The 15,169-nt window shown below is 35.5% G+C and overlaps 1 protein-coding gene across 1 annotated transcript in view; it reads right to left on the bottom strand.

The window, feature by feature from the left end:
- ARAP2 (ArfGAP with RhoGAP domain, ankyrin repeat and PH domain 2) overlaps positions 1 to 15,169 on the bottom strand; it is a 179,080-nt gene that overhangs the window by 28,173 nt on the left and 135,738 nt on the right. The window contains exons 26-27 of the mRNA XM_065877252.1: positions 12,285 to 12,413; positions 2,172 to 2,311 (exon numbers count right to left, since the gene is read on the bottom strand). Coding sequence (XP_065733324.1) covers positions 2,172 to 2,311; positions 12,285 to 12,413 — 269 coding nt within the window. The remainder of the gene's footprint in view (positions 1 to 2,171; positions 2,312 to 12,284; positions 12,414 to 15,169) is intronic.

Here is a 15,169-nt window from a genome sequence, read left to right as displayed (position 1 = left end):
ATAATACAGCCCTCTGAAGAGAGGGATTAAGGGCTGCGGAATTCAGTGCTGTTTTGTTAGCTCCCTGCCTGGACATTCCACTGTTCTTGAAGAACATGAACATGAAATGGATACACTAAGTAGAATGCTACTAAAATTTATTTATGCCCACCTGGAGGCTTCCCTGCTGGAGGAACATACAGGACAGTGGTCAGTGTGTGGAGAGCTCAGTAGAAGCCACAACTAAATGGGGCTATAGAATTTTGGAAAGCTGTTTAATAATTCTTCCTTCATAACAATACAGTATTAAATAATAGATGTTACTAGTCTGGTCCTTCTTTATAGATCTCCAAAACACAACATAGTGAAGCGTCACACACTTGAAATATGCAAGCAATGCTTACTCAAGCGAATATTAGAATTCAATGGAAAAAAGTAGCTTTAGGTCCTGCTGTCATTCCACATTTAAAAGAATTGCTTGGATATTGCTTGAATCTCAAGGAAGTAGAAATGTTACTGTATATACCCATGTAACCACCACCCAATGCTGGATAGAGAACATTTATTTCTATTATCCTAGAAAGTACCCTACTGACCCTATGTCCTTGCTTCAGTAGCAAACCTTCTCCACACCACAGGCAAACACTTTCTGACTCCCATCACCATAAATGATTTTGCCTCTTCTTAGACCTTTTATAGACAGACTCATATGGTACTATTTTGGGTCAAACTTTTTTGCTCAGTGAGGATTTGAACATTCACCCATGTGGTTGCATTCATTCATTTTTATTGCTGAATATTATTCCATTGTCTGAATATATCATTCTCTTATTGATGGGCATTTAGAATGTTTACAGGTTTTAGCTTTTATAAATAAAGCTGCTTATGAATATTCTTGAACAAGTGCTTTAGTGGATATAATACCTGGGAATAGAGTTGCTGAATCATGGGGTAGATGTATGAATAACTTAATTTTAAAAACTGCCAAAAAAGTTCTAATAGTAATTGTGTGATTTTACCCTTCCACCAGTTATTGATGAGGGTTTTAGTTAATCAACGTCCTTGTCAACATTAGATGTTGTCACTCGTATGATTTTAGTTGTACTAATGGTATAGCTTGTGGTTTTAATTTGCATTTTCCCTGATAACTAATGATGCTGAGCACTTTTGGTTCAACCACTTATTGGCCATTCCTATGTCTTCCTTCCTGTAATGTCTGTCCAATACTTTGCTCCAATTTTTATTGGGTTGTCTTTTTATTATTGATTTGGAGGAGTTCTTTATATTGTGCAAATGAGTCCCTTTTCAGATATATGTACTATGAATAGATTTTTCTCAGGCTGGAACTTCCCTATTCATATTCTTAGTGGGCTGTTTTGATGAGCATGCTAGTATACATATATATATATATGTTTCACAGTTGGAAAGGAACTTTTATATATATTCTTATTTAAGCATTACAACAATCTGGCATGCAGGACTCATACTATCATCATCATATTACAGATCTAGAAATTGAGGATGACAGTTTAAGATTCTTATTCACACAACCAACTTGGCGGTTTTGAGGTTTTCTGATGCTAAGTTCAATATTCTTATACCTACTCCCTCTTTTTCATCTCTAAGTCCTCTCTCCATTCCTCAATTCATTAATAAAAGCTGTTAGGAAATTCAAACATATTGGGATACATCAGTAAGATTCAATTAATAAATACAATATTACGAGTTAATTCATTCAAGAGTATAGGAAATATATTAATTAATCAGATTTAATTTTTAATCAGATTTAGCATTTGGGTTTTGCCTTTTTATTCTACATTTTATTAATTTCCATTTGCTAAACTCAAGCCACTTTTGCCTTAAGGCATGACACATTCTCTTAATTTTATTGACTGAGATGCTGATTTATATGCTAGTTTATGTAACACATATTAGACTTCTCTTTAGAACTTAAGTCAATCTCTGCCCTAAAAAATATGAGGTGCTCAGAAAGACCGTATAGGGAGTTCTTTACTGTGTTACTAGTTGCATTAATGTCATATCCCGGAGGCTGAAAGTAATCATCAGCTTACTGTACATTTTATTTACTAGAGGCCTTGACTTCCAAGAGAGAGGGCTGAGAGGCATGAAATAAGAATGTTAACGCTCACACAAAAGTATATACATATTCAAATACTACATATATTAAATACCTTCATATCCTTGTAAAGAAAGAGATACCCATCTCGTAAAACAAAATACCGGTCTTGAAACTTATTTCCAGAGAGTATTTTAGATGGTTCTTCTTTGATTTTCAAGACTCCCTCTTTGATACTTTCCAGGGCCTTCCTCTCTGTAAAGTACAACATTTACTTTTGTAAGTTGGGTACATTTTCATTTATTTGTAATAGAATATAAAACATTTTTGTATTTTCAGTTTTGATGATATAAAGTAATAACGTGTTTCCTACCATTAAGAAGCCTCTAGTTAATTTCTGGTAACACCTTGTGTCAGGGGAGTATTGGATAAGTCATAGATCCAGTAACCAGATCTATTTATATCTATTTATAATACATAGGCCTGCCCATGCTGTCCAATTAGCTACTGGCTAATGGGCATCTGAAACATGGCTAGTCTCAACTGTGATGTGCTATGAGTATAAAATATATACCATATTTTGAAGATTAATACCAAAAAAATGTAAACATATCACAATTTTATAACACTGATTACATGTTGAAATAATAATATTTTGGATATGTGAGTTTAAATAGAAGATACAAGTAAAATTAATTTCACCTATTTCTTTATATATATGTTTATATATATATTTTAAAATGCGGCTATTAGGCAATTTAAAATTACATACTCAGCTTGCATTTTATTTCTCTGAATACCACTCATATAAATAATGCAAAATACACAGGTAAAAGAGAAATCTCTTCTGGAATCCTGTCTCAGGAATCCAGGAATTCTTGAGACATTAGAGAAATTCCTATTCCTATGAAACAGGTAAGGGTAAAGAAGGCAAAACTGCTAATAATGCTCGTGCAATACTGCCAGTGTCCCACACTTAGAAATCATTTCAACAGTTCTATTAAAAATCACATTTTTGGTAAAAAAAAAAATGTTGAAGTTGTGTAGATTTATCACGAATAAATTTATCACTGTATCTCTAGTCTACAGCTTTCTTCTTGAAATCCCAACAGTATTAAACTGCCTACTTGAGAACTGAGGAACAGTGGAAAGAAAAGAAACCTGAAGCCAAGTAGCCACGACATGGTCATTCTGGGGTCAACTCCTGCTTTTCCTATAAAACGGGAGTAATAACACTTATCCTGCAGATTGTTATCCTCATGTTAGATCATGTCCATAAAAGATGAAGCATGAGACATTATATCAGGATGAGGGTTTTTAGCAATTTCCTGGTATTAAGGTGACACAATTTTTAAATATTCATGCAGAGTTTCTAAAATTTACAAATAACTTGATTTTAGAAAGAAAAACTCAATCTAAAACCTAGCATCCCTTGGTTTGGGGAAAACCTTTACTTATACAGCAAATACTACACAGACATTCACAATTATAGTTAGTATAAGAAGACGAAAGTTAGTATAAGAAGACGAAAGTTGAAATAGTGCCTTATAACTCAAATATGAGCATGGGATGACAACCTGGAAGCAAAAATCCCCATGATTAATCACATCACTGATCCTAACCGCAAACAAAAGTAACTGACAAGCCCCAATAGTTTTCATGATCTGCATACTGGTCACAGATGACATTCTTTTAATTGCGATGTTATACTAAAATAGGTTCTTTTTAGGTGGTCTGTGACCTTAAAATAATTTCTGAAAAATACACTGCTAACATTTGTCTTCTGGTATAATCTCTTAATATTTTATAGCTAAATAACTTCTATTTAAGTTAAAAATAACACTTATCCAATTAAAAGACTTGAAAGAAGATGTATTTTAATGCAATAGGAAGATCAAGGAAAAAATATAAAAGTAGTATTCAGCAAAATTCATATGACATCAATTCATTCTTCATGAAGTATTAAGAGTCCAGTAATACAGTAACCTCAAAAGAGATGATTTCTGGACTTGCAGTGCAGTGTAAGAGACAGAGTGAACATGGACTAACGAACAGTGCTTATATATCCTGATAGGAGAAATACAGTAAGCAATTTAGAAAACATTGGGTGGGCCTAGTGATTCAGTTGATTTAGAACAGAAAAGTGGAGAAAGGCATTTATAATACTATTGATTTAGAAATAGGTAAAGTATTTTAAGAGCATTAAATTATAATCAAGTTGTGAGATAAAGATATTATATATTGCTCAAGCCAAACCAATTCCATTCACACCTTCTGATTATACTTTAAGATTTTTGTTCAACTTAATAAAGCTTTCTAATTTTACCAATAAGAAATAATCGTATGTCCAGTGTTAAAGTAAACCACTCATAGGTCAAATAGAAAACAGGCTTAGGAAAAAAAAATATTGTTGACACCTTTGGTTGCTTTTTATTAAAATATATTTTTAAAAATCATATGTAATTATCTTAGCTAACTCTTGTTGTACACATTATTAAGGGACTCGGGAGGAGGCTTTGAGAGGAATATATGGTAAGGAGAAGGAAAGACCAAAAAGAACCTTGAAACACTAAGTTCCATGATAAATACTGAGAACTTAGAAGAATTTCTAAAAGCTCACACAATGTTAAAATAAGTAGAAAAAAACACCCATCGCTTAAGGGCCAAGATGAAGTTATGTACTTTGGGGACATTGTGCATGACTCAGTGTGTAACACAACGAAGGATATGAATTAAATGGCTTCCAATAATTCGCTTTTCCAAGCTTTTCCAGTACTGCCAGGTCCCTCAACTGTGGAGTACCTCACACTTATATTTTCACTTCCTCTACCTCATCCTGGGGAGAAAGTTTAAGATCTAGAGACACTGTTATCATTAGAGAATCATAAACCCCTTTCCCCCTCCAGGTGTTTGCTCAGACAAGGAAGGAAGGCTCAGTTGAGTTCAGTGAAGGTTCTTTAGAGGTAACACTGGGTAAGATAACAGATTGGTATTCTTAGTTATATTGTGCTGTAATTTTGTTATTAATTAGAAAAGCCCTTAAAAAGTACATGTATGAAACCACGCAGAATGGTCAATTTATTTATTTAAACAGAACAGACATCATATTACTGAGACTATGAAACTGATCTCCCCACCCAAAGAAAAAAAACAGTTTTCTAAATCATTTGAAAAACCTCAAGTTCTTAGACAAAAACAGTAATTCCTAACTAGTGGCCCCTAATCCCAGTAAAATAACTGATCTGTGGAGGAGCTTGGAGGGTCTTGGGAAGGAGAGACAGAAACAGACAGAGATAGGGAGAGACACAAAGAGAGAGAAGCGGGTGGGGGAACATAAACTAGGAATGGTATTTCTAGAATACATATTCCTCCTTTATCCTTCATGCCCAGTCATCTAGCAGTTCAGCCATTGTTCTCTCAAAGTTTCTCTCTGGGGTTCAATTCCACTTCTTTTCCAATATCATCTCCCTAACCCCTGCCTTTTCTACCTAATACCTAGATGCCAGGATTCTATAATTCCATGTCCTGCTTTTCTAATGGCTCCATATAATTCCAGATTTGTGCTATGCAAATACTGTTTTATCATGTTAATACCCTTTCCAAAACTCTATTTTTTTTTTTTTTTACTATTTGAAGTCTTACTTATGTAACATGAAAAGCCTAAACTTCTTTCCCTGACTTTTCAAGGACTAAATAAATAAACTAGACTCCTCCTACTCATCTTCATAAGCTATTAAGTTAAAATATAATATTTATTTATAAGTCAGTTGATCATAATACACTGTTTGGAAAACCAATCTGTGTCTGTGGCATGACTGAAGTTGATCATCTGAGTGAACCTAAGGGAAATTCCATTCTCCTTGGTTCTATACAAATTCTACCCCCACTTCTGGACCCAACTCATCCTTGAAGATTTTTTCTAACTACTCCAGTCCATACTTGTTATTCATGTCTTTAAAAGTCTAAGATAAAAGTTAGGCATTGAATACATGAAAAGTCATGTTTGTCTCATAATTTTGCTCTTTAAAATAATAATTTCAGTCTATGGCCATACCACCCTGAATGCACCCAATCTCATCTGATCTTGAAAAAATAATAATTTCATGTTTGCTTTTTAAAAAATTGTGGGCTTTAAATTTTCCTCCCCAACCTATGTGAGAACTAACGTAGCACAGTGACTACGAGTTTGCTCTGGAGCTAGACTACCTGGGCTTGGATGACAACCACATCCTCCACTGGATCCCAGGTAGTAACCTCTAAATCTCAGTTTCCTCACCTGCTAAATGGGGATTTATACAGTGATCACCCAGTAGATCTGGTATGTAAAGTATTCAGAAGAGTGCTTAGCACATAGCAAGCAGAATGTAATTGCTTATTTATCTAATGGAGGACAAACATCATTTTTTTCTGTACTGCAGAGTCTGTAGTAAACAGTATGGAAAAAATTACCCTTCCAAAGGCCTGGTGATTTATAGACTGAATTTACAAGAGTTTTAAAAACTAAAACCTGCTTCTCCACTTACCAGCAGGTCACCTTGAGGGAGTTATGTAACATCTCCATGTCCAAGTTTCTCCGTTTATAAAAGGCTTAGAGAGTACTAGTAAAAAAAACCCCTTAAGACTGCTAGGAAGATTAAATGACATGGTGTATGCAAAGCCATCAGCTCAGCATCTGGTGCCCAGTAAATGCGTAGTAACTATGAACAATTTATCTCTTATATATGATCTGAGCAATGAAAAGGGAATATAAAACAAATGGGTCTATTTTCCGTGGTCTCTATGTCTCCCTTCCTCTTTTGCTGGCAAAGACTATTTTCTCAGGCCTGTACATTATCTGAAAAACCAAGTTCCACCCCTGCGCATGTACTCTAAGTGCTGAAGGAGACAAGCAGTTTTCATGAGAGAATGTGCCACAACCAAGTGATATTTGGCAATATTTGCAGCCTGAAATCTAGAAATTTCTTCCAAATTAAATTAAATTCCAAATTAAAAATTATCCATATTTTCCTTTGTTTGATATTGATTATATAGAACACATATATTCTTTATAATTTGGAGGAAGCAGAATTTGATATAGTTCACTCACTGCATGACATTCGCTCAAAATGTATTTAATAAAATTTAGTTCTACGACTGAGTAGTATATTCTCCTTTGTTACTTGTATTGAAGAAGTAATGCTTAATAGAACTAGCAGCCTGATAACATCCTTTTGTAATTAGATTATCCTTAAGCAGTAAAATTGTAAATATACTTACTACTGGAGGATTGACTAGAAAAGTACCAGAGATTCCACGCCATTTTACTGACAATGCAGCAAATTGTAGAAAGTAGAACACTACTTTTCTATTCTATCATCAATTTCCAAGAAAATACTTCCACTTGAAGTGGACTGGATCTTACTTTCAACTTTTACACATCTTTGGATTTAAAAAGATATGACGGGAGTGGAATATAAATTATTTCAGCTAGACTATGATTTATGAACTCATACTATTTTTGCTGGAATTTTCCTTTATTTTCTTAAGTCAGTTGATAGGGGATGGCTCAGCTTTCCAGGTCTGAATTTGCTGGAAGCAGCTGCATTTTGAACTATTCTATTCTAATGTAAATTTAATTCCAAAGCATCTGTCATATGTGGCAATCTAAATTTAGAAACCCACACGCATTTTCATTTGAGTTACATCTTCTATCTTAAAAGTAGTTCTTCCCCATTGAGATCATTAAAACTTGATTCTGTTGTATCACATTCTATTGGGGTAATATTAAAGAACTTTAGTGCTTAAAATAAGACTTCTGCAACAAAAAATTATTTATTCTGGAACCTTATAGAAGCTATAAATTTATGGCTAACTTGTGATAGAGATGTTGAAACTTAATATGAGGTAATGATAATATAAGATGGTCTAATATGATTAGCTCTGACAAAGTCTAAATGGCAATTTAAATGAAGTTTCATTCTCCCTATCTCAATGTCTCAGCCATAATCCATGGGGTAGAAAAGAAATTCAGACTATTATTTTTCTTTTCAGGTTAGTTACCTCCTCATTACAATAAGGACAATAGCCCAAAATGCTTCTCAGAAATACAATGCTGCTTTTGCAAAACACAGAATTGATTTTTAAGTAGAGGCAACAGAAAATTCATTTACTCTTACATACTTGTATAAAAGTAAAGTATGCTTCCTCATTACCTTAAATGAATGAGCAGAAATTAAGTGTTGTTTGACTCTAAAGTCTGTTCCTTCTTGTGATATCTATATTTTAAACTATTGAGATAAAATGAACAAATTGAGAAAATTAAAACCCCTAAACAACCCCAAACCCCTAAACTTATTATTTGATAAAATTTTTCATTAAGCAAGAAGGTGGTATCAAACAAAAGTATATGCCTATAATTTGTTGCATAAAATCAGAAATACCATCATGCAATTAATGAAATGCAAGTCGTGTGTGTGTGTGTGTGTGTGTGTGTGTGTGTGTGTGTGTGTAGATAAAGGAGAGACAGGAAGAGATAGGGATAGGTAGACAGACACTAAGGTTTGTGGCAAAAGGTGTCAGGTATGATGAGACAGGTGTGACAGAGGTGTCGGTGCTACTTTATGTTTTAAGAAAATATTAACACAATAGCTATTCATTACTGAGAGAAAAGTATGGTTGTAACCAACCAGCCTTGTTTCAAACTGTGCTAATTTCCACTTGGCCCCCAGGTTAGAATAAGAAAATCTTAAGAAAGGAAAAGAAATCCTTAACATTGTTTCCTCTCTGCTGTGAAGAGCCATGTGTTTCTGAGGTGATTCCAGTTTTTCTGCTAACAAATTGACAGAGAAATCACATTTGATTTACTTTCACTATTTTCCTTTTAGATCCCAATTTTAAGTAGTAGTGCATGTAATGAATGGAGCAATAACTCTGGAGTAGGTGGTCACTGTGATTGATTTAGGAGACATTTGCCAAGACAAAGACAAAGTAGACTGAATACCTAACCAACCTAAAATCTATCACACAGGGTACCCCATAAGAAGTACTTAGAATCCCCAGGTTACTGTAAGACATGACTATAAGAAAAAATCATGACTTTAGAAGCTGATTTAAAAACAAACAATAGGCCAAACCTTCTTTAAAATGACAATCCTAAATGCACACAGATGCAGAACCAACCATAATGAAAAAGATTTTACTTTGACAATCTGAATATAAATCAAGCTCTAATTAAAAACATTTTATAAAAATGTTATTGGCTAGAAAACTAAAAAAGAAAGTTAAATATTTACTCCATAGGTACTCCTGTTTCTGACCAAAAGTACATAACTACTAATATGAAATGGTCTAATTGATGTATTTCCTGAGGGTTACTCTAAACCTGACTTTTTTTTTTTCATTCAGAGGGACATAATTTCCTGGTAGAAAGAACTATTGATATCAGAATAACAAGTTGCATATTGGCTTGGCCAGCTGAGGAGGGTAGAGTGCAGGGGCAGTGATAAGTTTCATAGCTCCCACCCTGTCAGAGGAATGCAGGAGATATGAGAGTAGCATAAGAGTTTACTGACATTTTACTCTAGAGAATATTTCATCCAAATCTCAAAAACTGTCATGTAAGCCTGCTTTCCACTGCTTGGGTTCCCCAGTATTTATGCAAGGTGCTTTGTCTAGACCTTACAGAAGCCTGATGCTTTCAAAACAGGACACACTCATAACCCCTAAAAGAGGACACGTATAATAGGTGAGGCATCATTTTAATGCCCAATTAAATGCCCAATCTTCCTACCTAGTTTGTGGGTAGAGCAATTTATAGTTTGTCACTCGACCATTTCTTGTTGCCCTTAAACAACAAAGATTTTACTCAGATGTGATTGCTCTAAACCCACTCAATCTAACATCGCTAATACAGCACTTAATGGTATCCTTGCTTTGGGTTATCCCTCAGGCCACCTGCACAAAACCTTCCTTTATATTATAGCCTTTTAAGATCTTATTCTTGTCTGGTTTTATTCACATAGACAGTCCACTAGCATTCAAACAAGAGCTAAGTTTTTGCAACATGGAGAATTAAGAGACATTTTTGAGGGATATTAGAAAAAGAAAAATTCTCACCAAAAATAAATTAAAATTTACCTGAAAAGATGACTTATTTTCTAAAAGAAAAGAAGCCATGAGAACCTATAATGTATTTCATAATGCAGGCAGGAGTTTGTTCATAAACTCAATACGTTTCCTTTATCTCAATGTTAAAATGAAAGAATAACAGAATTTAAGAGTTAGGCCAGATTTCAAAGGTTATCTAAATCAGAGATTCTCAACGTGACACCATTGACATGTTGAGCCAGATTACGCTTTGTTGTAAAGAGCCTTCCTGTGTATTGTAGGATGTTTAGCAGCATCTCTGGTCTCTAACCACTAAATACCAGAAGCACCACCCTACCCAGTGTGACCGTCAGAAATATCTCCAGACATTGCCAAATGCCCCCTGGGGGACAAAAATCTCCCCCACCTGACAATCACTGCTCTATGACAGGGATGCCTGTAGCAGTCATATGATGAGAGAGAATTTCTATTGCAATCGTTGAGCAGTATACAGAGGATGTGGCCAAAATCATATGTAGGAGTAAGAAAGAAGTTAAACAAGACAAAGTTGTCTAAAAGGCTAAATTTCTATAGCAAAAAGAACACATGTTGTGTTTATTTTAGATGCTAGTAAGACCAGAATGACATAGAAGCTGTTAAACTGCTTGCATTTTGTAAAAATACTTTTGTGTAATTGTAAGATATGAAGGGCAGAGTTATGGACTGAATGTTTATGTTTCCCCAATTCATATGTTGAAACCTACCTACATGGTATCAGGTTTTAGGAGGTGGGGCCTTTATGAGGTAATTAGGATTAGATGAGGTCATGAGGGTGGAATCCTCAGGAATGGGCTTAGTGCCCTTGTTAAGAGTCACGGAGAGTGCGCTTCCCCTCTCTGCTCTCCACCCTGGGAGGATACAAGAAGTCCCCAGTCTGCAACCTGGAAGAGGCCTCTCACCAGAACTTGGCCAGGCTGGCACCCTGATGTCAGACTTCTAGGCGCCACACTGTGAGAAATAAACTTCTGTTGTTTATGAGCCATCTAGTCCATTGTAGTCTGTTATAGTAGCCAGATTATCATGAAATCAGAAACATATCAGATTAGCCTGGTACAATTAAGAACTTGCTGACTTATGGCTACTAGCTAGAGAGTCTGCAATCATACCAAGTAGCTTTACCGCATTTAAGAACTGTACCCACTTCCCCATCTTTTTTCTTAATAATTAGAAGTAAAACCAATCTGTTCTCAAATCTAGTACTTAATAAATGTGTGATCTGGAGGCAAGTTACTTAATTTCTCTGAGCTTCCCTTTTCTCAATTGTAAAATTCAAATGATAATATAACTCCTGGAGAAATTTTTTAAAAAGTATAAATGTTTTGGTATGCAGAGAGCTCATTTTATAATACTTGATTAATAAATAGTAATGGTTATTATCAATATGAATTATAAAAGTTGTGGTAAATTTTATCTTATAAAACTTAAATCCTCTGCTTTCGGGGTTGGTTTATAGACAGTGTGGCAAGAAATCTTTTTCTGTCAGATGATGTCAACATAACAGAAGAATCTAAGTTTCAAAATGAAAGTTTTCTGATACCTCAAACAAGTTCAGAGACTGTCTTATATGGATCCCCCGTGCTAGCTAACTTCTTATTTAACCTTACATGTATACATGTCTTCTCCCAGTTGGATGGCAAATATCCTTATTGGAAGTATTTATTTTGTATTTGTTTTCCAATATTACTGCAAAATAGGTGAGAATTATAACAAGCACACAATCTCAGAGCTTGCGATTCTTGAATGCTCAGAGAACTTTCAAATGTAAATATAATTCAAGATGATTCACCATCTATCTAAAAATTAGGAAAACACTTAAGCATGGCAAATAAATAAAATAAACCCAAAACCTTAAAAAGATGAATCATTCCTGCTAAATCTTTAATTTGATATGGTCAAATTAACCAACTATTACCACAGTCTGACCCACCAGGAAAATATGACCCTGGCACTTGGTCTATATATTCTTCTTTCTAAGACTAATGGCAGTAGATTTTTCATTTAGCTACTCATTTTTACATTTTCAGAAAACACTTGTGCCATAATAATTATCCTTTAACCACTTGAATTTTCAATCATAGTTGCAATGCGAAATAACAGCACCTACCATTATAGTGTTTAACTGTGTCAATGGTTAAGAATCTCTTCACCACAAGATAAGCAGATCCAGGTTCAGCTAATGAACTCCACCGAAGCACCTGTTCCAACACATTTTCTGTGTAGTGAAGAGGGCGCTCTGCAAACAGAAACAAATCAAATTACAAACAAAATCTTAACTTTTTTTAATTATAAAATTTAAAACGTCCTTTTAGAAAGCTCTGTACAAGACAATAAGCATGACTGTATCTTATGGTACACAAGATAGTGCTAGGACTACATACAGGAAACCCTAAGACCTAGAATAGCATTAAGCACGTAATAAAATTTACTGTATAAATAAATCTTTGCAGGGACATTTGTTTGTTATGCAACAATTTAAAAGAAATTCAGAGGTACTACCCTTTAAATATAATTTCACAAATATAGCTACCTTTTTGTACAACAAATTAGTGAATTACTCTACTTTTTAATTTAAACAACATTCTGGTTTGCTTATGGAAAGCTGTGTACTTGAATATGCCAATAATAATTATAAAAGGACTAGTAAAATTAGTCTTGTCCAGTACTAAGTAATAACATAAATAAACCCTTTGTTTCTCCCAACAAGACTAGCATAATTTGCGATCAATATTAGTGAATAACTTATAGCTGATACAGTCAACTTACATGAAATTATAAAAAATAACTTCAACAGAGAATATAAGATAATCATTATCAAACAGTACTGAGTAATCTATGTTTAACTATTAGTGGAAATATCAATCAGAAACATTATGTAGCAATATTATACATTAACTGTTCATATAATAGGCCAACAAGCAAGAAGTTGATGACATCTTAAAGATTTCTCCTTGGTAGAAGGACGTGATCTCACTCCCTCTTGCGAGAACACCAGAATCACAACTAACTGCTGAACATTCAATGACAGGAAGACACTGGAACTCACCAAAAAAGATACCCCACATCCAAAGACAAAGGAAAAGCCACAATGAGACAGTAGAAGGAGCACAATCACAATAAAATCAAATCTCATAACCACTGGGTGGGTGACTCAGAGACTGGAGAACAATTATACCACAGAAGTCCACCCACTGGAATGAAGGTTCTGAGCCCCACGTCAGGCCTCCCAACCTGGGGGTCCGGCAGCGGGAGGAGGAATGCCTAGAGAATCAGACTTAAAGGCTAGCGGGATTTGATTACAGGAATTTGACAGGACTGGGGGAAACAGGGACTGCACTCTTGGAGAGCACACACAAGTGCGCACTGGGACCCAGGGGAAGGAGCAGTGACCCCAGGGGAGACTGAATCAGACCTACCAGCTAGTGTTGGAGGGTCTCCTGCAGAGGCAGGGGGTGGCTCTGTCTCACCATGAGGACAAGGACACAGGCAGTAGAAGTTCTGGAAAGTATTCATCAGTGTGAGCCCTCCCAGAGTCTGCCATTAGCTCCACCAAAGAGCCCAGGTAGGCTTCAATGTTGGGTCACCTCAGGCCAAACAATGAATAGGGAGGGGACTCAGCCCCACCCATCAGCAGGCAAGATGTTTAAAGTTTTACTGAGCTCTGCCCACCAGAGCAACACCCAGCTCTACCCACCACCAGTCCCTCCCATCAGGATACTTGCACAAGCCTCTTAGACAGCCTCATCCACCAGAGGGCAGACAGCAGAAGCCAGAAGAACTACAATCCTGCACCTGTGGAAAAAAACCACATTTACAGAAAGACAGACAAGATGAAAAGGCAGAAGGCTATGTACCAGGTGAAGGAATAAGATAAAACCCCAGAAAAACAGCTAAATGAAGTGGAGATAGGCAACTTTCCAGAAAAAGAATTCAGAATAATGATAGTGAAGATGATCCAGGACCTCGGAAAAAGAATGGAGGCAAAGATCGAGATGATGCAAGAAATGTTTAACAAACACCTAGAAGAATTAAAGAAGAAACAAACAGAGATGAACAATACAATAACTGAAATGAAAACTACACTAAAAGGATTCAATAGCAGAATAACTGAGGCAGAAGAACGGATAAGTGACATGGAAGACAGAATGGTGGAATTCACTGTTGCAGAACAGAATAAAGAAAAAAGAATGAAAAGAAATGAAGACAGCCTAAGAGACCTCTGGGATAATGTTAAACACAAAAACATTCGCATTATAGGGGTCCCAGAAAGAGAAGGGAGAGAGAAAGGACCTGAAAAATATTTGAAGAGATTATAGTCGAAAACTTCCCTAACATGGGAAAGGAAATAGCCACCGAAGTCCAGGAAGTGCTGAGAATCCAAGGCAGGAGAAACCCAAGGAGAAACACACCAAGATACATAGTAATCAAATTGGCAAAAATTAAAGACAAAGAAAAATTATTGAAAGCAGCAAGGGAAAAAATGACAAATAATATACAAGGGAACTCCCATAAGGTTAACAGCTGATTTCTCAGCAGAAACTCTACAAGCCAGAAGGGAGTGGCATGATATACTTAAAGTGATGAAAGGGAAGAACCTACAACCAAGATTACTCTACCCAGCAAAGATCTCATTCATATTTGATGGAGAAATCAAAAGCTATACAGAGAAGCAAAAGCTAAGAGAATTCAGCACCACCAAACCAGCTCTACAACAAATGGTAAAGGAACTTCTCTAAGTGGGGAACGCAAGAGAAGAAAAGGACCTACACAAAGAAACCCAAAACAATTAAGAAAATGGTAATAGGAACATACATATCGATAATTAACTTAAACGTGAATGGATTAAATGCTCCAAACAAAAGACACAGCCTTGCTGAATGGATACAAGAACAAGACCCATCTATATGCTGTCTACAAGAGACCCACTTCAGACCTAGGGACACATACAGACTGAAAGTAAGGGGATGGAAAAAGATATTCCATGCAAATGGA

Source organism: Phocoena phocoena, chromosome 5, assembly GCF_963924675.1.
Source record: "Phocoena phocoena chromosome 5, mPhoPho1.1, whole genome shotgun sequence".
Taxonomy (NCBI): Eukaryota; Metazoa; Chordata; class Mammalia; order Artiodactyla; family Phocoenidae; genus Phocoena; species Phocoena phocoena.
This window is presented reverse-complemented; position numbering and strand designations above follow the sequence as displayed.